The sequence below is a fragment of the Rhinoderma darwinii genome, chromosome 5 (assembly GCF_050947455.1).
Source record: "Rhinoderma darwinii isolate aRhiDar2 chromosome 5, aRhiDar2.hap1, whole genome shotgun sequence".
NCBI classification, from domain to species: Eukaryota; Metazoa; Chordata; class Amphibia; order Anura; family Rhinodermatidae; genus Rhinoderma; species Rhinoderma darwinii.
In genome coordinates this window covers 101,661,809-101,686,701 of record NC_134691.1, presented here as the reverse complement: position 1 = coordinate 101,686,701, position 24,893 = coordinate 101,661,809, and the positions used below count along the sequence as shown (strand labels likewise).

Genomic DNA, 24,893 nt, shown 5'->3' with positions numbered 1-24,893 from the left:
GAATATTTGCCACTTATCAAATAGCTTCTTGGTTCCCGTTACCTTCCGCCTTTCCACCTCCCCCCTCTCAAGAACTAATAACTGTTTCAGCCGTGACACAATCAGTTCTAACCCCGGCGTGTCTGCTTCCAACCATTTACTCAGAAGACATCTCAAGGCTACCAGTAAAATCGTGTGATCTCACTCCTCGAGCACCCTCTTCCTCCGGCGGCCGCGCCTGATGGAATAGTAGTGCTTGCGGCGTCATTGGGAGGTTCGTTTTCCAATGATCCTCAATATATTTTTGTACCATCCCCCAAAATCGCTTCGTATGTACGCACCCCCATACTCCATGCCATAAATTCGTCAGAGGTGTATTGCATTTGGGGCAACACGTAATGCGTTCAGGGAAGGATTGTGAAGGCAAAATATTAAAGCCATATATAGCTGAATGCATCAATTTAAAATAGGTTTCCCTCCAGCTCTCATTTATAACACTCTTCCGTACCGTCTCCCAACCCCCCAGTATGATCTCTCCTATACCTGGATCTTGGGTCCACCGTTCCCAGACTTTGAAACTAATCCTTGATTGCGGACGAACAAAACCATCTCTCAGTGCTCTATGCAACCCTGAAATGGTCGCCCGCCCAGTTGTTGGACCTATGACCTCATCTAGAGTGTGCGAGGTAGCTTCCTTACTCAAATCCCTGAGCCTGGAGGTGCAAAATGCTCGTACCTGAAGTATTTGTAAAAAATTGACCCTACCTTCTATGGGTCTGAGTTTAGTGGTGATTTCCTCCCCAGTTAACCACCTCCTTTCCTCTATGTGCATAAGATCCCCTGCGTTGTCAATGCCTACCATCCCCCAGGAGGCAAATCCGTCTCCCTTGCCTACTCCCGGTAAAAATTCCGGGTATCCGCTCAACGGCATATATTTCGATACCAGGTGAGGTAACCCAAACTGTTTACGTACCACTTTCCAAGCTAGGACTGTATCTCTCAATACAATGGAGGTTTTGAGACGGCACGGAAGAGACGCAACTCTACAATGCAACAAAGCCTTCAGGTTCCAGGGTGAGGCATACTCCCCCTCCAGATCTAAGTTGGAATAATTGCTTGTTTCGTGAAGCCAATCTACTACATGACGAAAAAGACAGGCCACGTTATAACCCCTGACATTCGGAAAGTTCACACCCCCTTCTTGTTTGCCCATCATGAGCTTGGTAAGTGCAATGCGAGGTCTTTTTCCTGCCCATATAAATTTAGTGAATGCGGCCGTCAGTTTAGAGACATCCACATGCTTCAATAAGAGAGGTTTGAAAGGGGTATAGCAATCTGGGGAAGCTAACCATCTTAATCAGGTGGCACCTTCCCAGGAGGGACAACGGCAATTGGCCCCATCTGGTGAGTTCCGCTTGTATTTTTTTAAATAACGGGGGATAATTTAGGCCATACAGGGTGTCTGGCACCCTCCCTATTCTGATACCTAGATAAGTAATGCAGTGTTCAACCGGGGATATCCCACACCGCAAGGATTGCCAAAAGGTCCTAGGCAATGGCCTGCCCAACTCCAGCAGTTCGCTTTTAGCTAGGTTGACTTTATATCCCGAGCATTGGCCAAATTCCTGCAAAAATTGAAAAACCGTCCTTAAATGCTCTTGAGGATTTGACATAAAAAGTATAACGTCATCAGCGAACAGGGCTAACTTCACTGCCCGAGACCCTACTTGAAGGCCTCTGAACATGTCCGATTCCTCCAGGAATCTAGCCATAGGTTCCAGTGCTAGATTGAATAACAGGGCCGACAGGGGACATCCCTGCCGTGTTCCTTTATGTAATTGGAAGGGATCCGACAGGAACCCTGAGGAGTGAACACGTGCCTGCGGGTTATTGTAGACACCCTTCAGGAAGACCCGGAAGTCTCCCTGAATGTTCATTTTGTCCAGCACCATCCCCAGCCATTCCCATTGTATGTTATCAAAGGCTTTCTCTGCGTCTAGCGCTAAAAGTGCCGGCCTGGTACCTGGCTGGGGATCGTGCCTGACTGTTTCTAGCACCGTCAGCACTTTGCGTAGATTCGTCACCGCTGCCCTGCCATTTACAAATCCTACTTGGGATTTTCCCACCAGTGTGGGTAGATACATAGCCAGCCGATTGGGCAAAATTTTTGTGAGCAATTTCTGGTCTTGGTCGATCAGTGAAATGGGACGGTACGACCCCGGGTCAAGAGGATTCTTCCCCTTCTTGGGTAACACCTTTATATGCGCTACTTTGGCCTCTGCTGGTAAAGCACCCGTCCTTAGTAAAATATTATAATATGCCACCAAAGTAGGGCTGATTTCTTCTCTCAGAGATTTAAAAAACTCTCCTGTAAATCCATCTGGACCCGGGGCCTTTCCATTAGATAAGGTCTTAATGGTGCTCTGAACTTCCTCTAATGTAATCTCTGCGCTCAAGTGACCGTTCTGCTCCTGAGTGAGCCCTGGCAGCTTCACCTTCTCCAAAAATTCCCTCCCTTTTTGGAGGTCTATGGGTGTGTCTGAGTAAAGGGCTTGATAATATTTACTTAATATGGTGTTGATTTTTTTGGGGTCTGAGGTAGGAGTTCCATTGGATTCGTTAAGTGTTGAAATGTGTGACAGTGCATACCTCCCCTTCGCTAATCGCGCTAATAATTTGCCCGCTTTATTGCCGAAACGCATTAGATCGGCATCAAATTGGGACCGGTAAATACTCTCTCTTTTGTCTAACCACTGATCAAACTGCCGCTTAGCTTCCCTCCATTTCTCCCCCAATGGCGGTGATGGAGAGTGTAGAAATGCTGTGTATGCACACCGTAATCGGTCGCTCGCTGCCTTGTACCCTTCGGTCGTCTTGCGTTTAAGATTAGACATAAATTGCATAACTCTCCCTCTTATTACCACTTTGGCTGTACGCCATTACAATGACGGTTCCGAACGATGCGATACATTATCCCATCAAATTCCATCCACCACCCCTTAAGCTTCTGTATAAATCCCTCATCCTTTGCCAGAAAGGCGGGAAACCTCCAAATAAAATCCGTTCCTCTAGCTACTGTGTCAGCCAAGGTAATGGTAACCGGGGCATGGTCCGAAATAACTAGATCTTCAATCGCCGCTTCCCGTAAACGTCGAGATAATGCGTCATTAACTAGCAAGTAATCAATACGCGACCATGACTGATGAACATGAGAGAAATGTGTGTATTCCCGCGCATCTGGGTGTAGACTCCTCCACGCATCTGTTAGGGCCGTGTGTCTTAAAAAGTCGGGCAAGATCCTATCTCTATTTCTCTGCGAACTAGTCCCTGAGCTCCTATCTTCCCTTGAGGACCTTACAGTGTTAAGGTCTCCCCATAGAATCAAAAACCTAGTGCGATCCTGCTGGAGTTGGGTTTCCAAATGACCAAAAAAACCTGTGTTAACCGTATTTGGACCATACACATTATGAATACTGATAGTTTCCCCTGCATGTTCCATCACTAGATGGATCCAACGGCCCTCTTCATCCCGCTCCTGGGACACCAGCGTAAACGCGAAATTTTTATGTACCAAAATGATAACTCCCGCCTTACCCTCCCTTGCCGACGAGCCAAAAACCTGACCCACCCAGAATTTTTGCAAATACTTAAACTCTGGCTCGGTAAGGTGAGTTTCCTGTAATAGGGCCACATCTGGGTGTAATCGTTTCATGTGTCGCAAAAGTTTGGTCCGTTTCTGTGGGGATCTCAGCCCTTTAACGTTCCAAGAGACTATTTTCATGTTATTGGGCCGTGCATAAGATGAGCTAAAATGCCTAAAAGTCGTGATAGGTTCGGGAAGTCAGATCCGCCTTTTTCCGAGAGCCATGTATAAACGTTAAGAACATAACCAAAACCCGGCTTATAAACCAGAACCAAACTCCATGTCAAGGCCATCAGGCCCTTATCTAACAAAACCATAAAATCACCTACGGCAAGGGTTATCAGCCCCTTAATACCCACTGGTGTGACTTCACTTTTTTCTGTTGTGCCAAAACACGTATTACAATTGGGTCAGCTGTTGACCGATACAAGGTGTCGTATAAGACCGCCCAATACCGCCCTCAAAACTTTACCATTATCTGCAAACTTATCTGCAGCCGGTCGGAATCTGCGATTGGTCTACAGCGTCCACAAAATCATCATCACATCAGCTTAAATATAATGGCGCTGAAAAGGACTTCGTCCGTCAATCAGGAGACGTAGATTGGGTGCGGTCCCGCGTTCGCCTCTGCGGCTTCGGAGAGTCCCCTCCATTTCCAGATCGACCCCCCCGGGATCTTCCTGGTGTGGGCATTAAAGCTTCTGCCCAGGTTCGCTCCATATCCAAGCTGTCCCGTTTGGCTTCTCTTGACTTGCGATTTGGACTGTATGCTGGACTGTGACGCTCCTCGTGCTGGGGTCTGTGCCTGCAAAGCTCTGTAAGTGCGTCCTCCGCTTCCTGTGGCGTGGTGAAAATCTTGTTCCGCCCGTTCTCTTGAAACACCCGTAAGATGGCTGGGTACTGCAGGTTAAAGCGTATTTTCGCTTGTAACAGCGCGGTGCAGATCTTGCTGAAAGCCCGCCTTCGTTTTGCAACCTCCGCAGAGAAATCCTCGAAAAGTAGCACTTTCATGCCCATTATTTCCAAAGGTCGCGATCTGCTGCGGAATGCTTTCATGAGTGCCACCTTATCATTGTAATCCAACAGCTTAAAGATTACTTGTCTGGGACGAAGCGAACTGCGGTCATCTGTTGCTGGAAGATTTCTGGGGTCCGGCCCCACTCTGTGCGCCCTCTCCACCCGGCAGGGACGAGGAAGACCTAACGCTGCTGGCAATGTCCTCTCACATAATCGCTGCAAATCAGAAGATATCACCGCTTCTTTCAGCCCCACCAGTCGCAGGTTGCTCCTCCTGGAGCGGTTTTCCAGATCCTCCTCCTTGTCCCCCAACTGCGTAGTAACAGACAGCACCCCTTTAAGTTTGGATTGCAGACGTTCATTTTCATCCTCCAGCAGCGTCATACGCTGTTCTAATTCATCAGCTCTGGTAGTGACTTGTGCCAGCTCCGCATGCACGCGGTTTAGGGAATCTTGCACCGTTTTTTCCAGCGCCTTTTGCAGATCCGGCGCTATCTGCTTGGCTACTTCACGGGCCAGGGCTACATAATCAATGGCTGCAGGATGAGGAGACACTATGTGCTCTGCCGGGCTTGAAAGCTGGGACTGAGGGTGCTGCAGCTCATCTTCCTGTATGTATAGCAGGGGCGCAGTGGCGGGAAACGCCGCCATCTTACCTCCCTTTTCCCCGGCCGCGGCTGAATCTTCCATGGCTGGCTTCTGCGCACTTCTGAGGAGGTACCTGTCCATACAGGCACCACCGGGTATGTTTCCGTGTGCAGGGCTGGTGGCTTCACCGCTGATTGTCGTCGCCGAAGCGACTATTGCGAGCAAACAGGCTGGACGGGAGCGGGAGCTCAGTCACTCGCGTCCTGCATCACCAGCACCGGAACCGGAAGTCCAGGATTTGTGTTTTTATGTTTGTTTGTTTGTTTTTGTTTTTTTAATACTGTTCTCCAGCAAAGGAGAATTTGCAATTCCTCCCTAACACAATACATAAGTGATATGGATGAATATATATTAGTATTTGTTTTTGCTCTCAATTCTCGTAAGAGACGTAAATGTTTTCTAATGATTACCATTTATATTGAATTTTTCACTTTGTATCTCAGGAGGCCAGGACTGCAGTAAAGATCCATGGCTACATCAAAGCACAGACTCAGAAAGAATCTTAGAACCAAGAAATTTAATTTTGCTAAATAAGAGAACCTATAACCAGATGACCCTTTTTTACAATAGGGCTTCATGCAGATGCTGTCATAACACTGAACTGGAGTGCCCAGATATGCCCTCTAAACGTTGTCCCAGCACAAGAAAATATTTGGCCAGTCCCTTTGCTTTCTCAGTAACGTGTTAGGTATCACATCTTCTGACCCTCTGAATACCAAGTTAAGGATTCTACCTCCACTCAGAGATGAGGTGCAGCTAGTAAGGACTATGAATGAAGGATGGGGTGTATTAAAAATGGGATGCAGATCACTGGGACACCAAGAAAAGAACACGATTACTGTACTGTAATATCATCTTGTGCATTATTCCTATACCGTTGCATTGCTTTTTGCATTTATATGATGCAATTTTAAATTTCACTATGCACATCATCCCTGTACTGTGACATCATTATGTACATTATTCCTGCGCTGAGATATCATTGTGTGCATTTTTCATGTACTGTAACACTGTGTACATTGTTTCTGTGCTGTGACATCACTGTGTGCACTATTCTTATACTGTGACCTCAATTTATACATTATTTTTGGACTGTGAAATCACTGGGTTCATTACCCGTGTACTGTAATATCACAATTTGTATTAAACCACTACTGTGACATCACAGCATGATTCATGAGCTGTAGATTTACAGAGTGAAGTATCCCTGTGCTGCGACATCACTGTTTGCATAATTAATGAGCTGTAGCTTTACTAAGTGGATTATCCCTGTGCTGTGATGTTACTTGGTACATTATACTTGTACTGTGATGTCACTATATGATTTATCCAACTAATGTGACATCACAGTTTGCAATGTTCATGAGCTATAGATTTACTGAGTGAAGTATCCCTGTACTGTGACATCACTGTGTGCATTGCCTTTCTGCTGTGACATTAATGTGTGAGTTATCCTGGTACAGTGACATCACTGATTGTATTTTTTCCTGTCCGTGCCACAGATAGGAAAATAATATTACATTTTCTACCGAAGGTAGTCATAGTAAAGTTGGACTCCAATTTAAATGTCACCATCGATCCCCATGATTACTTGTTACACTTCTGTACAAGAACTGTACCTATGTACACGCTGCTTTCAAAGTCTAAACGGTGATCATTCCTTTAAATATCTTGGGGTGCTCTGCAAGTTGCTCACATCGTCACCGTCCTTTTATGCATTTGGGTTGGGTCATTATTTGCAATGCAGATTTGTGCTCTATAACTCAAGGCTTTTAGTTGTACACCTGAATTTATAAATTCTTGGTCAGATTGTGGAGATGTAAATAGTAAAAATAGATTCATGCGATTTTTTTATAATCGTATGACCATTAACCCCTTAAGGACACAGCCTGTTTTGGCCTTAAGGACACAGCCTATTTTTGCAAATCTGACATGTGTCACTTTATGTGGTAATAACTCCGGAATGCTTTTGCCTATCCAAGTGATTCTGAGATTGTTTTCTCGTGACATATTGTACTTTATGATACTGAAAAAATTTCGTCGTTAAATTCAATATTTATTTGTAAAAAAACACCAAAATTTTGAGAAAATTTGCAAAAATCTGCATTTTTCTAAATTGTAATGTATCTGCTTGTAAAACAGATCGTAATACCACACAAAATATTTACTAGTTAACATTTCCCATATGTCTACTTTATGTTTGCATCATTTTTTGAACGTCCTTTTATTTTTCTAGGACGTTACAAGGCTTAGAACTTTAGCTGCAATTTCTCGCATTTTCAAGAAAATTTCAAAAGGCTATTTTTTCAGGGACCAGTTCAGTTCTGAAGTGGCTTTGAGGGCCTTATATGTTAGAAACCCCCTATAAAACACCCCATTTTAAAAACTGCACCCCTCAAAGTATTCAAAACCACATTCAGATTTTTTTTTAACCCTTTAGGCATTTCACAGGAAATAAAGCAAAGTAGAGGTGAAATTTACAAATGTCAATTTTTTTTTTACTAAATTCATTTGTAATACAGTTTTTTCTGTAACACAGAAGGTTTTACCCAAGAAATGCAACTCAATATTTATTGCCCAGATTCTGCAGTTTTTAGAAATATCCCACATGTGGCCCTAGTGCGGTAATGGACTGAAATACCGGCCTCAGAAGCAAAGGAGCACCTGGTGGATTTTGGGGCCTCTACTTTATTACAATATATTTTAGGCACCATGTCAAGTTTGAAGAGGTCTTGTGGTGCCAAAACAGTGGAAACCCCCCAAAAGTGACCCCATTTTGGAAACTACACCCCTCGAGGAATTTTTCAAGAGGTATAGTTAGCATTTTTAGCCCACAGGTTTTTTGCTAAATTTATTGGAACTGGTCTGTGAAAATGAAAATCTACTTTTTTTCTGAAAAAACATACGATGTTTTTGATTTTACAAGGAATAAAGGAGAAAAAGCACCCCAAAATTTGTAAAGCAATGTCTCCCGATTACGGCAATACCCCATATGTGGTAATAAACTGCTGTTTGGACCCACGGCAGGGCTCAGAAGGGAACGAGGGCCATTTGGATTTTGGAGCGCAGATTTTGCTGGAATGGTTTTCGGTGCCATGTCGTGTTTGCAAAGCCCTGGAAGGACCATAACAGTGGAAACTCCCCAAAAGTGACCCCATTTTGGAAACTACATCCCTCAAGGAATTTTTCTAGGGGTATAGTTAGCATTTTGACCCTACACGGTTTTTGCTGAACTTATGGGAATTATGCCGTGAAATTGAAAATCTAAATTTTTTTTCTAATAAAATATAGTTTTACCTCAGATTTTTTCATTTTTACAATAGATAAAGGAAAAAAAACACCCCAATATTTGTAAAGCAAACTCTTCTGAGCACAGCAATACCCCATATGTGGTAATAAACTGCTGTTTGGACACTCGGCAAGGCTTAGAAAGGACGGAGCGCCATTTGACTTTTGGAGCTCAAGTTTTGCTGGAATGGTTTGCGGCCCCATGTCACATTTGCAAAGCCACTGAGGGGCCAAAATAGTGCAAACTCGGCAAAAGTGACCCCATTTGGGAAACTATACCCCTCGTGGAATTTATCTAGCGGTATAGTGAGCATTTTGACCCCACAGTTTTTTTGCTGAATTATTGGAATTATGCAGTGAAAATGAAAATCTACATTCTTTCCACTAAAATGTTGAATTTTTTTCATTTTCACAAGGAATAAATGAGAAAAAGCGCCCCAACAATTGTAAACCAATTTCTCCCGAGTACGGTAATACCCCACATGTGGTCATAAACTGCTGCTTGGATACACCACAGGGCTCAGAATGGCAGGAGTGCTACTTGGAATGTAGATTTTAGTTAATTGCTTTTGGGGCGCCATGTCGCATTTGCAGAGCCCCTGAGGTACCCGTACAGTAGAAACCCCTGAGATGTGACTCCATTTTGGAAACTATAACCCTCAGGGTAATCATCTAGGGGTGTAGTGAGCATTTTGATCCCACAGGTGTTTCATAGATTGTATTAGAATGAGGCAGTATGAAAATGACAAATTTATTTTTTTTCCAAAAAAATATGTAGTTTTGCACCCAATTTTTTTTCCACAAGGGGTAATATTAGAAAAAACCACACATAATTTGTTACCCAATTTCTCCCGAGTACGGCAATACCCCATGTGTGGCCCTAAACTGCTGTTTGGGCACATGGCAGAGCTCAAAATGGAAGGAGTGCCATGTGGCTTTTAGAGCACAGATTTTGCTGGACTGGTGTACGGGCGCCATGTCGCATTTGCAGAGCGTTCTTAGGTACCAGAGTAGAGTGTAAAACCCTGAGAAGTGACCCCATTTTGTAAACTACACCCCTCAAGGCATTTATCATTTGCCTGGATATATGACAGGGCTTAGGCGTGAAAGGCGCATGTGAGACCTATTTTGGTGATTTTCGCAGCATTAGCCCACAATGGCAGGGCTCTGGGGTCAAATAGTAAAACAAACCCCCAAGTAGTGACCCCCATTTTGGAAACTGCACCCCTGAAGGCATTTTATTAACGGGTGTAGTGAGCATTTTGACCACACAGGGTTTTTTTTTTCTATAATAAATGAATGCTCAGTGGATGGTGCAAAGTGAAAACTGCAAATTTCCACAGGTATATGCCATTTTAGTGCAAAATATTTTGTGCCCAGTTCATGCCACTGAAGACAAATACCTCAAACTGTTAAGCGGGTTCTCCCGGGTATGGCGATGCCATATATGTGGACGTAAACTGCCCGTTGGGCACGCTGTGGAGCTCAGTAGGGAGAGGCGCCATTTGGCTTTTGGAGCGCAGATTTTGCTTAGTGGCAGTTTTGTTTGGGGTTTTGCTGGTATTTCAGTTATGATGTTGGGGCATATGTAATCTGTGCGGAGTATATCAGGGGCATAATAAGAGGGTGTAATAATGGGGTAAATAAATAATAATCCGCAGATATGTGGCCGGTGTCGCACTGATAAATGGTGCCAGATCTTATCCGCTTTTGGACACTGCACATTTTGCATCGTCATATTCTGAGAGCCAGAACTTTTTTATTTTCACCACCGGAGCCGTGTGAGGGCTTATTTGTTGCGGGACAATCTGTCGTTTTCATTGGTACCATTTTGGGGTACATGTGTTTTTTTTAATCACTTTGTATTTAATTTTTTTGGCAAGCAAGGTGACCAAAAACCTGCAATTCTGATGTTTTTTATAATTTTTTTTTTACGGCGTTCGCCATGCGCTATTAATGACAATTTTACTTTATTCTGCGGGTCGGTACGATTACGGCGATACCATATGTATATAGTTTCTCTTATGCTTTGCAGCGTCTGCACGATAAAATCACTTTTGTTTCAAATTTATTTTTTGTGTCACCAGATTCTGAGAGCCATAACTTTTTTATTTTTCCATCAAAAAAGCTGCGGGAGGGCTTGTTTTTTGCCGGACGGGCTTCAGTTTTTAATGGTATCATTTTGGGGTACATGCAACTTTTAGATCCCTTTTTTTATTCTGTTTTGCGAGCGGTTGTGACTAACAAACAGCGATTCTGGAATCGTTTTTTATAAAAAAAAATTACGGTGTTCACCGTACGGGTAAAATAGCGTGATATTTTTATAGTTTGGGTCGTTACGGACGCGGTGATACCACATATGTGTACTTTTTTAAATGTTTTTCCTATAATAAAAGACTTATTATAGGAAAAAAGGCTGTTAGTGTTTTTTGCAACTTATTTTTTTCATGAAACTTATTTTTTTTTACATTTTTACAACATTTGTATTAACTTGTTTTACCTTTTTTTTGTGTCCCACTAGGGAACTTGAAGGCATGAAGCCCTGATCGCTATTCTAATACACTGCACTACCTACATAGTGCAGTGTATTAGAGCTGTCAGCTATTCACTGACAGCAAGCCTATTAGGCTTCGCCTCCCGGCGGGCCTAATAGACTTCCGTACTAGGAAGCGATTGTTAGGCTACGGTTGCCATAGCAACCATCGGAACACCCGCGTGTGCCGATGGTTGTCATTAGCAACCATAGCGTGCGATCTAATCACTTAGATGCAGCGATAGCTGCATCTAAGGGGTTAATCGGCCGGATCGGAGCCTAGCTCCGGTCCTGGCCGTTAGAGCACGATGTCAGCTGTGACAAACAGCTGACACCCGCGCCCGTGGCAACCATCGTGGTTGCCGACAGGCTACAAGACACTTCGATGCATCGATCGCGTTGATCGATGCATCGAAGGGGTTAATCGGCCGGATCGGAGCCTAGCTCCGGTCCTGGCCGTTGCAGAGGGGTGCCGGACATCTGATTACCGGCGGTGATAGCGCTGGCTCAAGCTGAGCCAGCGCCATCACATACCATACGTCATGGAGCTGTGATTGGTCAGTCTGCTTTGACTGACCAATCACAGCGATCGCCGGCAGGGGACCGCTGTGAATGGTCCCCTGCCGTCTTACTGTACGGTCAACTGTCATAAACAGTTGACGGCACAGTTCTGTCACCTTGTCATTTGACAGGGTGACAGTTTTTAGCCAGGACGCACTGGTAAGTCCCTGTGCCTTAAAGCACTTCAATGCAGGACGTACCAGTGTGTCCTGGTGCGCTAAGGGGTTAATACTACAAATCCAACTTGGAAATGACGATTGAAAAGAGACCCAATTATGGTGAACAGCACAATTTAAAAAAAAATAAACGTTTACATACTAGATGTTTAAATGTTGACTTTAGTCCACCAGATACATTTTTATGGCAAGAACCATTGGATTTGGGCTAAAATCTTCAAAAGTCCTTGCATTGAATTATGTTTTCGGAACAATAATTGCAAAGTAGGGTCATAATGTAAGCTACTGTGAGTATACACTGAATGGCTCTTTAATAGAGACACTCATCTAGTCGCGCGCGTTGCACCTCTTGTGGCCTTTAGAACCATAGAAATTCATCATGGCATAGATTCCATTAGGTGTTGAAATCGTTCTGCAGGAATATTAACCCATGGAGACAGGATAGCGTTTTGTAATTGCCGCTAGAGTGTCCTTCTGGGTAAAAAGCTACCATGAAGGCATGGACTTGGTGGGCCACAATGCTTATTTAAGCCTTACTGTTCAAAAATCCATACACCGGTATCAGAGGACCCAGGGTGTGCCAAGAAAATATTCCCCACACCATTACTCCACCTCCACCAGCCTGAACTGTTCACACCTGAAAGGAAGGGTTCATCAATCTATGCTGCTTGCACTAAATTCTGATCCTCCCATCAGCATGGCGCAATAGAAATCTGAATTCATCTGACCAGGTTTTTCCACTGCTGAATGATCTAAATTTTGTGCTCATTTGCCCACTGGAGTCTTGTTTTTTTTTTCCCCTTAGACAGCAATGGCACATGAACTAGTCGTCTGCGGTTATACCAACCGTGCTAAGGAATGATGACTTGTGCACTCGGACACATTAGTTGAAGCACCGGCGTTGTACTCAACTACAATTTGCTTGACTGCACCGCCTCTTCATCAGAACGATTCTCGACATCCGGCACCGACCCCTTTCACCTACGAGTTGTTGACGTCCACAGGATCTCCCTTTGCGGGATGTATTTTTTCGATCACACTATTCTCAGTTTACTCTTGACACCGTTGCACGACAAAAACCCCTCAAGGTTGGCAGTTTTTTTAAATACTGGCCCCGGTAGTCTATCACCGATGGCCATACCTTGTTCAAAGTTGCTCAGATCGCTCGATTTTCCCATTCTAATGTGGATTCTCAGTGAATCTGATCCACAGAAAACTTGCTCACTTGGTTTTATGCTGCACTCGAGGGTCTTGTGTATAATTTCCATACAGGGAAGCTCCAATCATGGAAGAGCAGGTATCTCTAATAAAGTGGCCATTTAGTGTATATCAGTGTATGTGAGTTGTCCAGGTTTTCTGTTTGACATTGTAACCCATACTTACATTTTTCTTAATTTTATTTTTGATGGTCTCGATTACTCCTTCATCACTCTCACACAGCTTTTCTGTTATTCTCAAGTCATCGCATGCTACTTGCATTTTTTCCTCTTCAAAAGTCATCATGGCATTCTGCATAAGGAAACCATAGGTGTTATATTCCAAAATAATATTATATGACATATTCAAAAGCGTCAATATCCTTAAAATATTTATTCCCATCACAAAATGAATATGCCTTGCCTTTACCCCAATTTTCTATCATGTTTCCCATTGCTTTTATAGAACACATTTATTTTTACAGTGGCATCTGGTAAGATTTTGGGTCTCAGTTCTCCCTTATACTCGAATTGTAAAATCAAAACAGAAGGCCCAAGCCTTGTCCAGAGCAATGACACAGTGATTTGGCCCTCCCGTGCCTGATATGTGGCCGCCGGATCCCACAAAAAGGTAAAATCATATAATGCAGTTGCCTTTCTCAAGATGTTGATCTGGCATGAGCGCTCCTGTACTCAGTCCAACCATAAAGAACAGAAGCGCAACTCTGTTTTCTCCACTGTTATGGAGGCACTGTGGTATATTTACCATCTCCAAAAGTTGGAATGTGTGTATGTTTATGTATGTATATCTATGCATGGGCTTTTTACATGCCTGTGGTCTTTGCACCCTCCAATATGTATTTTGCTTGAAAATCAAGACCATATTTTAGAACATCTGTTTTGGAATTCTTTTTTCTTTCTTTCTACAACTAAACCTGTTATTAGCTAAAAAAAAATCTATGGAAGAAACACCGGCAACAAATACAGCTGTGTTTTAACTGATATGTGGGAGTCTGCCTACTCCTTGATCTGGTTGAATGTGATACGTGGCCTTTGGATGGAGTCAATAGCTGCATTTGAGAACCCCACAAAATGTCAAGTCGACCGGCACTGATCTAGAAGATCGCTACTCTCCTCAGTGTTTATTTCATGAATTAGAATTGGTGACCGTTGTTCTTTAACAAGCATAGACTACTTTAGATTGTGCATGTTATATAGTAAGAAGATTGCGTTTTTATCAAACTAGAGGCATAAGAAGAAGAATCTGGAGCCGGACCCTTCACACACATGCTCCGGGCAGTCTGCGTAGCCTTTTGGTAAGATGTAAAGTCCTGTATCTATCTTTAGAAACAGAACTAAGCAGAACATACCAAGGTCAGTGCTGAGCTGTGCAGTCACAGCCGTTTAGATCACTGCTCATCTAGAAGGGGCACGCTCGCCATCCCTTCACAACACAACCTTATTCAAAGCATCCTACACATTCATGATACCTAACGTAAATCATACCATATATTTCACTATAGGTTTTCTATTCAATGGACCTCTATGTATGGACAATGTATTCATCAACAGTTATTTATAGAGCAACATAATGTGCAGCATTGTACAAAGAAGGTACTCGCTGCAGCCCATCACCTGTCTAAGACCTGTGCCCACTAACACACTAAGGCTAATTCTGAGGATGTTGAACAGCCCACACAAACATAGGGGGGACGTGCAAACAGATGTAAATGCTGCCATGGTTGGGTTCAAACTCGTGGCCCGAATGCAGTGAACGCTCATGATAACACCTATATAATATAATGGATCTGAAAACATGATGTACTGGGAATTACTGCATCAAGTATAATATACTTTCTTCACTGCCACAACATCTAGGTGCTCAATACAGTGTTGGCGTGGGTTGCCAAAGTTTCCTCTGTTAGCTCTAGAGAAAAACTTTTCTCATTTATATCGCTGACGCTTCTATGGTCGTTCTTGGTCAGTGCCCTGCAAAGAGCAAATATATTTTCAAAAGCACCAGAAATGCTGCCATTGTTACGTGACATTAGACCTGACCTTTTACAATGTCTTCGTACTATGTACAATGTCTTAGTTCTTGTGATTTGCAAATAGTGTTAGTTTTCTACCTCACACCCAAGATGACAAACACTGTCTACCAAGGAATACACCACTGGGCACCGGAGAATACAACATATATACGACTGTCAGGGAACAAGAACTCTATAGATCACCACTGTAACACTTACCACAGAGAGAGGGTATTTACCATCTGTTCTGGTGAACGGGCATCATATATATTTTGAATACCAGTCCCCCAACCCCAGAGAATTAACTTATACAGTACACTCTACATAGGGTCAATGTTCCCTAAAAATTGTTCTGAATGGGGGTGGGGGGGAGGGGGGGGGGGGTATCAGACAATAAGGAGGGATCAACATAAGATTCCTCCTTTGTGTGATAAAATTGTCTGTACGTTTTCCCACAGTTTTTTCGCTCCCCTTTGAGAAGATTTGTGCCAGGTGATTGGGTCAGTTTCTAATCTATGCCACCTGCGCTGCTGCATTGTTCTCCTTTTTGCCCAGCACCTGTAGTTGTGGTTGTTACTTATTCTTATTAATTTTATACTTTAATGAAAAATTGTTTCTTCAGCCCTAGTTTTCATCATTTTTCACTGAACCCGAATATGTAATGGTTGATTTGGCTTATACCAACGTTCATATTAGTAAAATATTTAAATTTGCTCATTTGCATATTATGACACTTATTTTAGACAGAAAACTTACAGGTGTCTATACATAACAATCCCACACCCCACAAGCATACATTTCTTAATTATTTTATCAATAGTTTATTTTCTTAAATAATTCCATAATAACAGAAAATGAATTCCGCAGATGATTAAAAAGAAAAAAAAATTAAAAACATTTTGTACATGCAGTTTAAGTTTTTTCACCCCTTGTAGTCAATGGTGATATATCCATTTATTTATGCAGTTTAGAGCTGAACGCTCAGATATCGTAACTTTAACTTAATTCCGGCAAACTCTACGGGTCTATGGCCACGGTTATTTAATGATACGGCAGATCTACTTTTTTGGATACTAAAAAGAGAATCCCACTTCACACCATGGTCTGTGAGTGAAATCTGCTTTATAGACTCACAATGAAAGGATAAAAAGAGACAATAAATTATTTATTTCCCAGGAGGCAAATATTGAACATGGCCCATTTATTATCCCTCATCATCCCGGTGTCCATGGGAACTGAATGTACGTCATGTAAATGTACGGTAGCTACACATCAATCATCTGTCACTGACAATACATAGGTCTCTGTAATTGGCTGATAAAAGCTCAGCATTGAATGGACATTTTGTAGCCCTCGTACAATACGTATAACTTGTAACAGGGGAAAACGGGATCGTACATCAATGGACTGATTATAGACAGGTCATCTGATGTAATTCATAAGTACGACTGTCTCACACCAATTAAATATACGAGGTTTCATCTACCAGTATCTTACCCACGGCCAAAAGACTCAGCTATTGAAATATCACTGCTGACAGGAATCCCTTTAAACAAACTGCTGCTTTGCATAATTCTCCCAAGTTACCCTGAGTGCACATTTTCATATGTCTACATATGAATATGGATGACTCAGCAATTGTCTATGGAGCGAGGACAGCTTGTAAGCATTTCCCAGTATTTCAGAAGCTCTGATGCTTAACTCGATCAAATTCCAGTAAACTTCTACACAGCTATAAATGTGAGAACGGAAAAAATGGTAAAGCATCCATAATACAGTACAAATCTGTTTAAAAATCTGCCATGTGGACGTGACCACTCCAGCCAATCACTGGTCACAGAAGTCATGTCAGGAAGTATACACTGTGGCCAGTGATTGGCTGGAGAGGTCACGTTCTGAACGGAATATATCGCTTCTAAACATATACCGGAGGAGGAACACTGGACTGGCAGCACAGAAGTTGCAGGGTTTTCAAAGTTTAGTACCTGTTTTTTTTTACTTGTGTTTTATCTCTTTTGCAGCTGGCAGAATTACTTTTTTACCAGCCAATAAAAGCCCTATAATATTTATTTACAGCAGGTTACAAACACTAGGAATAGAAGACGACAAAGAAGTGGTGGCGGCGGCTGTAAAAAAAAATAGCCTCCTACTGCCACACACTATAACACAGCCTTATGTGTGCATGTGCACTCTCTCCTGTAATACGGTTACTGTTGTCTCCCTGCCTATCTAGTCTCCTGCAGCAGGATAGACCTGCCACCTGAAATGTCCCTCCTGATAAAATTCTGCACAACAACTGAAAAGAGAGATGTACAAAACTTATTCTGTGTACACTCTATTGGCCAATCTGAATTTAAAAACATTTTTCATAAATTGATTTACAAATGATGTAAATGATCTGATGTTTTTTATCAGAATAAAAAAATGACACAATATTTCATAATACAGAGTCGAGTCACATTATTATGACCACCAGCTAATATCCTAAGTAACCGCCATGTGCAGCACAGACAGGAGCTAGACGGGCTGGTAGTGACTCAATAAGGTGCTGGTAGGTTGTCTCCGGTATCTGGAGCCATGTTGACTGCAGTGCATCCCACATTTGCTGGAGGGTGCGTGGCGGAGAATCCATAGAGCGAACAAGACTATCGAGGTGGTCCCACAGATGCTCAATTGGGTTTAAGTCTGGTGAATTAGGGGGCCAGGGAAGTACTTGGAAGTCTTGGTCGTGCTCTTCCAACAACTGTCGGACATTTCTAGCCATGTGACATGTCACATTGTCTTGCTGGAAGATTCTATCTGCACCAGGGAAGACAAACTGCATGTATTGGTGGATGTGATGTGGAATGATGGATTCATATCCAAATCGGTTCAGAGTGCCTTCCACATGGATGAGTGGGCGCAGAGAATGCCATGAAAAAATTCCCCAGACCATAACGCTGCTGCCACCAGCTTTTGTTCTTTCAGCAATGGTTGTAGAGTGTTTGTTCTCTGATGTTTCTCGTCTGACACGCCAACGTCCATGCGTTCGATGAAGCAAAAAACGTGACTCATTGGAGAAGGCAATCCTTTGCCAATCATTGGTGGGCCAATTCTGATACTGCTATGCAAATTGAAGCCTTTTTTCCGATGCCACTTTGTTAGCACAGGAGCAGTGACCATCTGTCTGCTTCGGAGTGCTGAACTGTTGTTTTAGATACACATCTAGTACCCCCCTGGTTGATTTTCATGGTGAGCTGCTCCACTGTAGCATGTCATTCGACCCTCGCAAACCTTTGTAGCCGACATTCACCTCACATCAATAGTACATGGTGTTCCAGTTTCGATGTCGGTTATTCCCAATGGTGTCATTTGTCTACTCATGATGCACTTTCACCACAGCAGCAGGCGAACAGTTCACCAATAATCATCCCTTCTTGCAACTCTGATAAATTGCCCCTCTTACCAATGGCAACAACGAGTGATATGTGTTCAGACAGCCTATCACACACCTTATATACCCACCAAGCCAGCCCACGACACACCACTTCCCTCATGGGCTACACGCTGTTGACGTCAAAAGTAGGAGGTGGTCATAATAATGTGACTCGACTGTGTATATCAATTGTCTTTCCTGGTAAGGAAAACATCGGCCTAATATTTATAATTCATTTTTCCTTAAAGGGGTCGTGCTATCCACAGGATAGGTGATAAATGTCTGATCACTGGTGGCCCTACCACGGGCACCCTCACAGATCATTAGAACCGGAGTCCCAAGCCCCCCATTCTTTCTCACTGAACAAACTGCAATGAGGAGGAGCTTGAATGAAGCAGCGGTAGAGCAGGTGACCTGCCACTCCAAATTAAATGTCTAAGGGGCTGACAAAAACAACCAATCATTGTGCTCTGCTGTCTCTGTCAGCCTCATAGACTTTGAATTGAACAGCACTGCGAATGCTTGACTGCCGCTCCATTTAAAGTTCTTGCAGTGCAGGTTGTGCAATGAGGAGGAACAGGGGGCTCATTACCCACATTCTAGTGATCTGTGGGGGTCCCAGCGATGGGAGCCCCAGCAATAAAGGATAGGTGAGAAATTTTATTTTGCCACAATCCTTTTAAATTGTCTATGCCTATGGCAAAAATTCTATGGATGCCACCATAATAAATATTTCAACACCGGACAGGCTGTGCAGAAAAAAACAATCTTGAATTATCCAACTCCATCTCTGGTTCATGCCCTGACAGTATAGTCAGAGGATTTAAGAGAATGTATCCCCTATTTATTTATTTTTACTAACTAAATACCAGATACTGAAATATGTTATTTTCTTCCAAATTGTTTTTTGTACATTATTATAGGAGCAGGCATCTTGGCTGAGCGCCAGTCTATTGTCAGACTTAGGCTAAGTTCACACTACCGTTATAGTACGTTTACCTTTCTTCCGTCGGATGAAGAGATGAACGAGAGTCCAAACAGAAAGCATCACTTCCATTAGAACTACCATTGATTTCAATGGTAATTCTTTTGTTTCAGATGCTTTCCGTGTTCGCTAGGTTTCTGTTTTTTTGACTAAAGCAAAAGTGCAGTCTGCAGAACTTTTGCTTCCATGAAAAAAAATGGAAATCTAGAGTACGGAGGAAAACGGAAAGCAACTGAAACAAAAGAATTGCCATTTAAAGCAATGGTAATTCTAATGGAAGCGATGCTTTCTGTTTGGGCTCTGGTTCACCTCTGACAGAAGAGTCCTAAATGTACTATAACGGTCGTGTGAAAGGAGCCTATGTGGCCGTAGTGGAAACTGCACGATTTCAGTATTTTTTAATATAGATAATGACATGGAAAATTTATTTCTGACAATACATTCCCTTTAACAATAGATTGCCAAAATCTAATTTCAAAGCCTTGTGAGAATGTTAACAGAGGGTCTCTTCAGTCTGACAGAGCCAATCTTTGTAAATGAGACAAATTATAAAATGTGTTATAATAATAAATTGTTTAAACACTGTATATGCCCAAAAAAAAAAGTGAAAAGTGATTGATTCCTTTTTAAGTTTACCATACAATACAGTCACCCTAAGTGAGAAAATGCCAGCAATGTATGATCATGTTCAGACAGACACTAAGGCTCTATTCACATCTGCGTCGGGTCTTTCTGCTTCGTCTGAGGAGCAGAACAAGGGAAAACCGGAAGCGCCGGTTCTGTTGCACACACGGACACCATCGGTGGTAGACGGTACCCATTGTCTTTAATGGGTTCTCTCCGCTTTCTTTCGGGATGCCTGTGGTTTAAGAGGAAACAATAGCGCAGCCTGCTGTTCTATTGTTTCCGGTAATCTCTACCAGATCTGTGACAGAGGCCCCCAACGGAGCCTCCAACGCAGATGTGAACAGAGCTTAAGATACATGTTAACAAACAGGTTTATATATATAGGTAGATAAACAAAAGGTGAAGCTAAATGTTAACTAAACACTGTATAAGATTAATGATCTCAAAATACTGTACCACTTACCAAAAAGCTGACAAAACTAGCTCCAAAACTCATTAATGGACTGTGATTCCTACAAGACAAAACAATGATGAAATAGTCAATTCTGAAGACATTTTAAAAAAACAAAAACATTTCAAATCCCGGACATGAAGACATATTGTTTCAGGCAGAATATTGAGAACGCAAACTCCTTGATGACCACATTAACTTATCAATTACAACTTCAAGAAGTCCTCTGATTGCAAATGTAATGTAGTCATGTATATTGGCTTACCTAGTGCTGTATTTTACGAATAGCCGTTCAGTTCCGGGCCGCCGCTGGGTCACTCGATCTTCATTCTGACTCTCTGTATCCTACAGCATCTAATGTAGGTCAGTTTCTCAAAGCAAGTCGATGAGACCAACATCGAGGCTCTCATAGACCTGCACTGAGAGACGGACTTTCGGTCCCTACAGGAGACACTGTAGAATACAGTGTCAGACTTAAGAACCCATGACCCAACGACAGCCCGGAACGGAGCGGCTACATGTGAAATACAGCAACAGGTAAGCCGATACACGACTACATTGCGCTACATACATTTGTAATTGCAAATGGGGCGGGCAAAAAAAAAACCAGAGTGCCTCTTTAAGGCTGTGTTCACGTCTGCGTCGAAAATTTTGTTTGGAACATACATCACAGATTGCGTTTAGAGCCTCTGTCACAGGTTTAGTCACATTTGACATATTTGCAAAGTTGCTCCATTTTTCATTTCATATGCTTTGTAGCAATAAACAAAAAGTTGCAAAAGTGGCTACACCCTTTTAGTATTATTGTTAATTTTACCCAGTTATATCAGTTAATTGGTGGTGGCGGCAAACAATATGACCACTTTAATAATGGCTTTGGTAGGATTAATGTTTTTTTTTCTGTTATTTTATGATAAATTGTTGTTAAAATAGCCTTTTTTAACTTCTGATTTATTGAATTATGCCCGACCCCACAAAATACACAAAAGATAAGACTGCTATTAACAATATCAATATGTATAGCTGTCTACAGGCAAATACAAAGTATACCAAAGCAAAGCCAGCAGCCAACATCCTGTAGCACCAGGATATATTCTCCCGGTAAGAATCTGTAGACATGCGTGGCTGGAATCTACTATGAAGGTTAGTAACACGAACATTCATCCAAAGACATAAAATAAACAGATTCTGGTATCTAAAACAGGATAAATAAAATATAATATAACCTTACCCTGTCACATGTTAGAATAGTTCTGAAATACTCATGAAACACTTCATTCTTTATTAAAGGGGTTATCCAGGTTGGGGGCTGTTTTTTATACTGATGACCTAACCACAGGATAGGTCATCAGTATATGATCGGTGGATGTCCGACAACCGGACATCGCACTGATCAGCCGTTCCAACTGCCTCCGGGCACCGGAAGCTATGGAGGAACGGTGCAGAATAGGAGCAGAGCTGCAGTACTGCAGCACGGTCTCTATACAGTGGTCGGAGTCGTCCGCTTCCGGCGCCAACCCTGCATAGATTCCAGAGGTAACTAATCGGTGCGGGCTCCGGGTGTCGGACAGGTCATCAGTATAAAAACAACCTGGACAACCTCTTTAATACTCAATATATGTGGAAATTACTATAGGATAAATAATTAGTTAACTTTATTCTAAATACCATAAAAATAAATTCCAAAGAATGAAATTGCTTCTTTTTTTTACCCCCCCAAAAAAATAATTCAATACATTATATGCACCCCACAATAGTGGCACAAGCAAATACAACATATTCCGCAAAAAAACAAGCCCTGTTATGGCTATGCTGATGGAAAAATAAAATTTTTATGGCTTTCAGAATGTGAAGATAAAAAAAAAACAAAAAACTGCGCAGTCTGCAGCTGTGATACCAGTGATTGGCTGAAGGCCTGAAGCCGTCACATTACCCTGTTACAACACGTCATCATTACAGTAGGAAGTAGAGACTAGTGGGGGACTTGGCAAAGGCGGAACCGGTGCGGCAGGGGATTGTGAAGAGTGTATGGCTTATTTTTTTTTTGTACATAATTGTGAGCAGTTTAAAAATGTTTTAATCCCTGGACAACCCTTTTAAGGCCAAAACTTGACTGCGTTTTTAATGAGTTAATGGTGACAATTCCTTAAGAAAGTGTAATGGCTGACTATGTTTGTGTTACGATCTTACTGTCAACCGGAAAGATGATATCCCATAAAACAGAACAGAATTTACCAAGACATATCACTGCTCGTTCAAACAACGAAAATACCGGAAGCAATGGTTCCATTTCTACGACAGACACCACCAGCGGCCGACGAAACCCATTTATTTAATGGGTTTTCGTTGTGTTTTTTGGTTGGTGTGTCTATGGTTTTAACAGAAACAATAGCGCAGCATGCTGCCCTATTGCTTCCGGTCATTTCAGGACGCATCTGCGAAGGAGGGCCCTAATGGAGCCTCCAATGCAGATGTGAATAGGCCCCAACCCAGAAGAGATAAAAAAAAAAAAATATCAATAGAGGCCCTGGTAATCCCTAGACCAACCAGCAAAGTAATCACACCAAAAGGGGTGGCTCCGCTCTAGAACGTCCTGCAATGCCCGGGTGCACCCTTCAGTGTATTTATCTCACTACACCAGCTATTTTACAGAATTTATCAGAAATCTCAAAAGGTTGTGCATGCAAAAGGATAAGGTATGCTGATAGTACCACGTAAAAAAAGAATTATTACGAGTCAAACAAACTTAACGCGTTTCTCCAAGATTAATAGTTCATCAGGGGGCTATAATGCAACATGGTATACATAACAGCAGTTTAAACATGAGGATCGATATATATATATATACCCCATGGACAATTGGAGCAAAGTGGTGCCAACTGAAACACACTTTATCAAAGTAACAGTGTACCGAAGTTTTGTGAAACATTGACGTATGCAACAACCAGCAGACACTCTGCTACACGTCTGTATGACTAGTGATGAAGATAAAAGGTTATATAAATATATAAACTCTTACATAAGGACCAAAAGTGCACTTAGCTCACGTGTCCCTTTACATATCAGGGGATAATTGATGAGGGAATATCTCTGCTCTATGGTGCTGCGGTCGGCATCAAATAGCAACGGTGTTATCAAGCTCTTCTAGCGTGGTAGCCATGAAGAGCAAATGTGATCACTGTAGATGGTATCCTGCTCTCCTGGCGGGGTGGCCAAAATTGACCAAGACACAGATGCAGATCCTCTAAGTAGAAGAACACTAATTCTTTCGTCTATACTGCCCAAATCACTGGTAATGTTTTTTCCAATGTTCTTCAATTCAGTTCAATCTTGCGGAAGGTTGTATTGATTTCTGGTGTGCAGATGACATATCCTCATAAGCATCTACACGCTGAATTTTAAATTTGGCAAACGCTCTTTCATTTGCAAATGTTTTCTGCTGCTCTTATATGGGGGGAAACGGGGGCTGCCATTCTAAATTCAGGACTATACTTGGGCACGACGTATATTTGGAATAGACCAACCTGGAAAGATTTAGACAACTTCCGACTACCATGATTATCATTAAACGCGATAAAACCATTTTGGATCGTAAGCTATCCAATAATCCTTTGTGTTTACCTACATTTCATTGTATTACACTGTGAATTGCCTTTGAAAGCGCAGCAGCATAAAGCCACGAGCGTTTCGTATGCTATCGTCACATGAAAGATTTGTACATTTTGCAAGATGCTTTAGACATCTCCAGTACATCGATTTACCTACCAAAGCCATTATCAAAGGCTGTGGGAGTGATGAAATAATGGACGAGTCACTGCAAAGCTCTGCGCCAGCAACCCACAAATTACCCTGAATGATCTATATTTACAAATCTTCTACCTATTTCTTAAAATAACATAGAAAATATAATTTGCGGTGTGTTTCAGAAAAAAACCAACCCCATCCAGTGCACATTCAGAAAAAGCTATTATGTACTTTAATCACTTCCTTGTACATTAAAACTTCCATTACAGCTGTACTTTACTCAGTCGGAGCAGTGACGGAAAAGGTCTCAAAACTCCTTGCCACGCACTAAAAATGAAAATCAATATTAATAACTACGTTAAGAAAGTCACAAGCCATGTGCAATATCAGACCTGAAAATGCTGTTTTTGGATGCCAATGGTATATTGTACCTTTGTCCGATACCAAGACATTGGGGGTAGTTCACTGCAGGCAAACAGAAGACTGGACTGGATGAACATTAATGGGGTTTTCCCATAATCAATATTTACGATCTATCCACAGGATAGGTGATGAATATCTAATCAGTGGGGGGTCTGACCGCTATGATCCCCACCGATC

General features: G+C 42.3%; 1 protein-coding gene across 2 annotated transcripts in view; it reads right to left on the bottom strand.

Annotated features, from left to right (window-relative positions):
- TTC39C (tetratricopeptide repeat domain 39C) overlaps positions 1-24,893 on the bottom strand; it is a 97,912-nt gene that overhangs the window by 35,239 nt on the left and 37,780 nt on the right. For both annotated transcript variants that reach the window (XM_075826336.1, XM_075826337.1), the window contains exons 2-3: positions 20,562-20,610; positions 13,229-13,354 (exon numbers count right to left, since the gene is read on the bottom strand). In XM_075826336.1, the coding sequence (XP_075682451.1) occupies positions 13,229-13,354; positions 20,562-20,610 (175 nt within the window). The remainder of the gene's footprint in view (positions 1-13,228; positions 13,355-20,561; positions 20,611-24,893) is intronic.